Source organism: Centrocercus urophasianus, unplaced genomic scaffold, assembly GCF_019232065.1.
Source record: "Centrocercus urophasianus isolate 14NV4802_14NV808 unplaced genomic scaffold, USGS_Curo_1.0 seq_479, whole genome shotgun sequence".
Lineage (NCBI taxonomy): Eukaryota > Metazoa > Chordata > Aves > Galliformes > Phasianidae > Centrocercus > Centrocercus urophasianus.
In genome coordinates, this window is record NW_024885065.1 from 1 (window position 1) to 2,264 (window position 2,264).

At 67.2% G+C, this 2,264-nt stretch overlaps 1 protein-coding gene across 1 annotated transcript; it reads right to left on the reverse strand.

The window, feature by feature from the left end:
- Positions 1-6: 6 nt before the first annotated feature.
- Positions 7-2,264, reverse strand: LOC122168907 (pre-B-cell leukemia transcription factor-interacting protein 1-like; the record flags this gene model as incomplete). Its single annotated transcript, XM_042834581.1, is given in 11 exon segments — positions 7-228; positions 230-559; positions 641-763; positions 840-907; positions 977-1,000; positions 1,078-1,293; positions 1,373-1,499; positions 1,564-1,622; positions 1,705-1,807; positions 1,883-1,957; positions 2,229-2,264. Coding segments are annotated over 10 exon segments (1,332 nt in total), but the record flags the coding sequence as incomplete, so codon positions are not given.

The window sequence follows — 2,264 nt, forward strand, 5'->3', positions numbered from 1 at the left end:
GCCGTGGTGCTCCTTGCCGTGGTGCTCCTTGCCGTGGTGCTCCTTGCTGTGGGCTTTGCCCCGCTCGCGGTGGCCGTCCCTCTTGTGCCACCCCCTCTCCTTCTTTTCTGCCTTGAACCCCTTTTTCCAATGCCCAGGGAATGCCTCAGCCCCCTCGGATCCCCCCAGCTCCCGGCTCAGGCGCTCCTCCAGCTCCCTCAGCTCCTCTTTGAGCCCCTCCAGCCCCCCCCGCACCCTGCGCTCGCTGCAGGGCAGCTGCCAGCTCGTGCTGCACCGACTCCAACAGCCCTCGGTGCCGTGCCTCATGCCGGGCCCCCCCTTCATGCACTGCAGAACTGGGACCGTGAGGCTGCTCCTTGTGGGGCTGGGGGTCACTGGGAGCCCCCCCGGCCTGCAGGCGTTGCAGCTCAGCGCGTGCAGCCCGCAGTGCCTCGGCCTCACGCTGCAGCGCTGCACGGAGCTCGGCGTTCTCCTTGGCCAAACTCTGCTGCTTCTCCCCAGCTGCTGCTGCTGCATTTTCGCTTTGTTGCAGCAGCGCCTGCAGCTCCTCCTTGTGGGTCTGGGGGAGAGGTGGGGGGGTCAGGGAAGGGTGTGAGGGCAAAGGGTGGTGGCCCTGGGGGGCACAGTGCTGCGCACCCACCTGCAGCTCAGCCTGCATCAGGCGGATGTCCTGGTTCTCCTTGGCCAGGCGGTCCAGCAGCACGCTCATGGACTGCATGCTGCGCACGTCCCCACCGTCCAGGGGGGGCTTCTGTGGGGAGTCCTGGGGGCAGAAGGGGTGGGATGAGGCCCTGGGGGTGCTGAGGATGCGGCAGCCCCTTTGCAGCCCCTCTCCTTACGCTGCCGTTGTCGGGCACAGCTTCCTGCTCCACGTCTGTTGCATCGTGGCTCATCGCATCGGCAGGACCTGGGGAGGAACCACACGCTGACATCGAGCACGCAGCGCCCAGCCCTGCTCACAGCCCTCCCTGCTCACCGTCTGCCGTGTCGTAGAAACCACCTGGAGAGGAGAGAAAGAGACAGCAATGGTGACCTCCACCTGCACACCCCACCCTGACCCCGGCACCCCCGACTCACCAGTGACGATCAGCAGAGCCACAGCCACCAACGCCAGCGCTCCCAGCAGCAGTTTGTTGGCACTGAGCCCCTCCTCGTTGCCTTCATCTTGCAGCACACGGCGCTGGATGGGGGCAGGAGGGGGGGTCCCAGCACGGGGCTGATGGACCTGCCGTCGCCTCAGCCCCTCCACGTCGTCGTCACTGCTGGTGCAGCTCCCCTCCTCCAGCAGGGGCCCTGGGGAGGGATGAAGAGCTGTGAGGGGAGCCCACAGGCTGGATCTGCTGCTCGGTGCCCACAGGCTCGATCCGCTGACCCTCAGCACGCGCTCCGGGCTCAGCGTTGTGCTTTTCCTCCTCCCAGCTCCCCGCGGCGCTGAGCTCTGTAGGGCCGGATGGAGGGAGTTCTGTGCCGGCATCGGGATCCGAGCGTTCCTTTGCATCCTGGGAACACAAGGGTTGGGGTCTCGCATCCCCACGCCGCCCCCACCGTCCTCCCCCGGCTTACCCCGACCTCAGGATGCTGTTTTTCACCCAGGGAGGCGGCTCCATCCTCAGTGCCGTCAGCTGCGGAGGGGCAGAGGCCGGAGGTGAGCAGAAGAACCCAGCCCGGTACCGGGGACCTCAGCACTGCCCCCTCCCCACGTGCCTGTGCCGGCATCCGGGTCGCCTTCCTCCTCCCCTTCCTCTTCGTTCTCGTCATCTTGGGAGGCTGAATCCCGCTCCGGCCCCACCGTATCCACAGGCAGCCCCTGGGGATGACAGGCGGCCACTGGGACCCCCGACCCCCCCCTCGTTGCCCCCCACTCCGGCCCGACGCCCCTCACCTCAGTGCCCGTCAGCACCCAGCTGTTATCCGAGTCTCGGGAGTCCGATTTCTGCGCCATGGCTGCGGGTCCCCCCTGGGAAGAGACGGACGTGGATGGACAGATGGACGCGGGGACAGACAGCCACACAAACAGATAAAACAGACACACGGACGGCCCGACCTCACCCCGTGTCCGCTCTGGGTTGATTTGCCTGGCAAAACGAGTTGATGAACTCAGAGCAAAGGGCAACGGGTGACAGCGCCGCGATCCCCGCACCGGCTGCCTCGGGACCCCCAGGATCCCCCCCTTCCCCGGTAACAGCGGGTTCAGCCCCGGCCGCACTTTTCCCCTCCCGCTCCGGTACCGGCAGCGAGTCGGGATCGGGCACGGGGCGATGGCG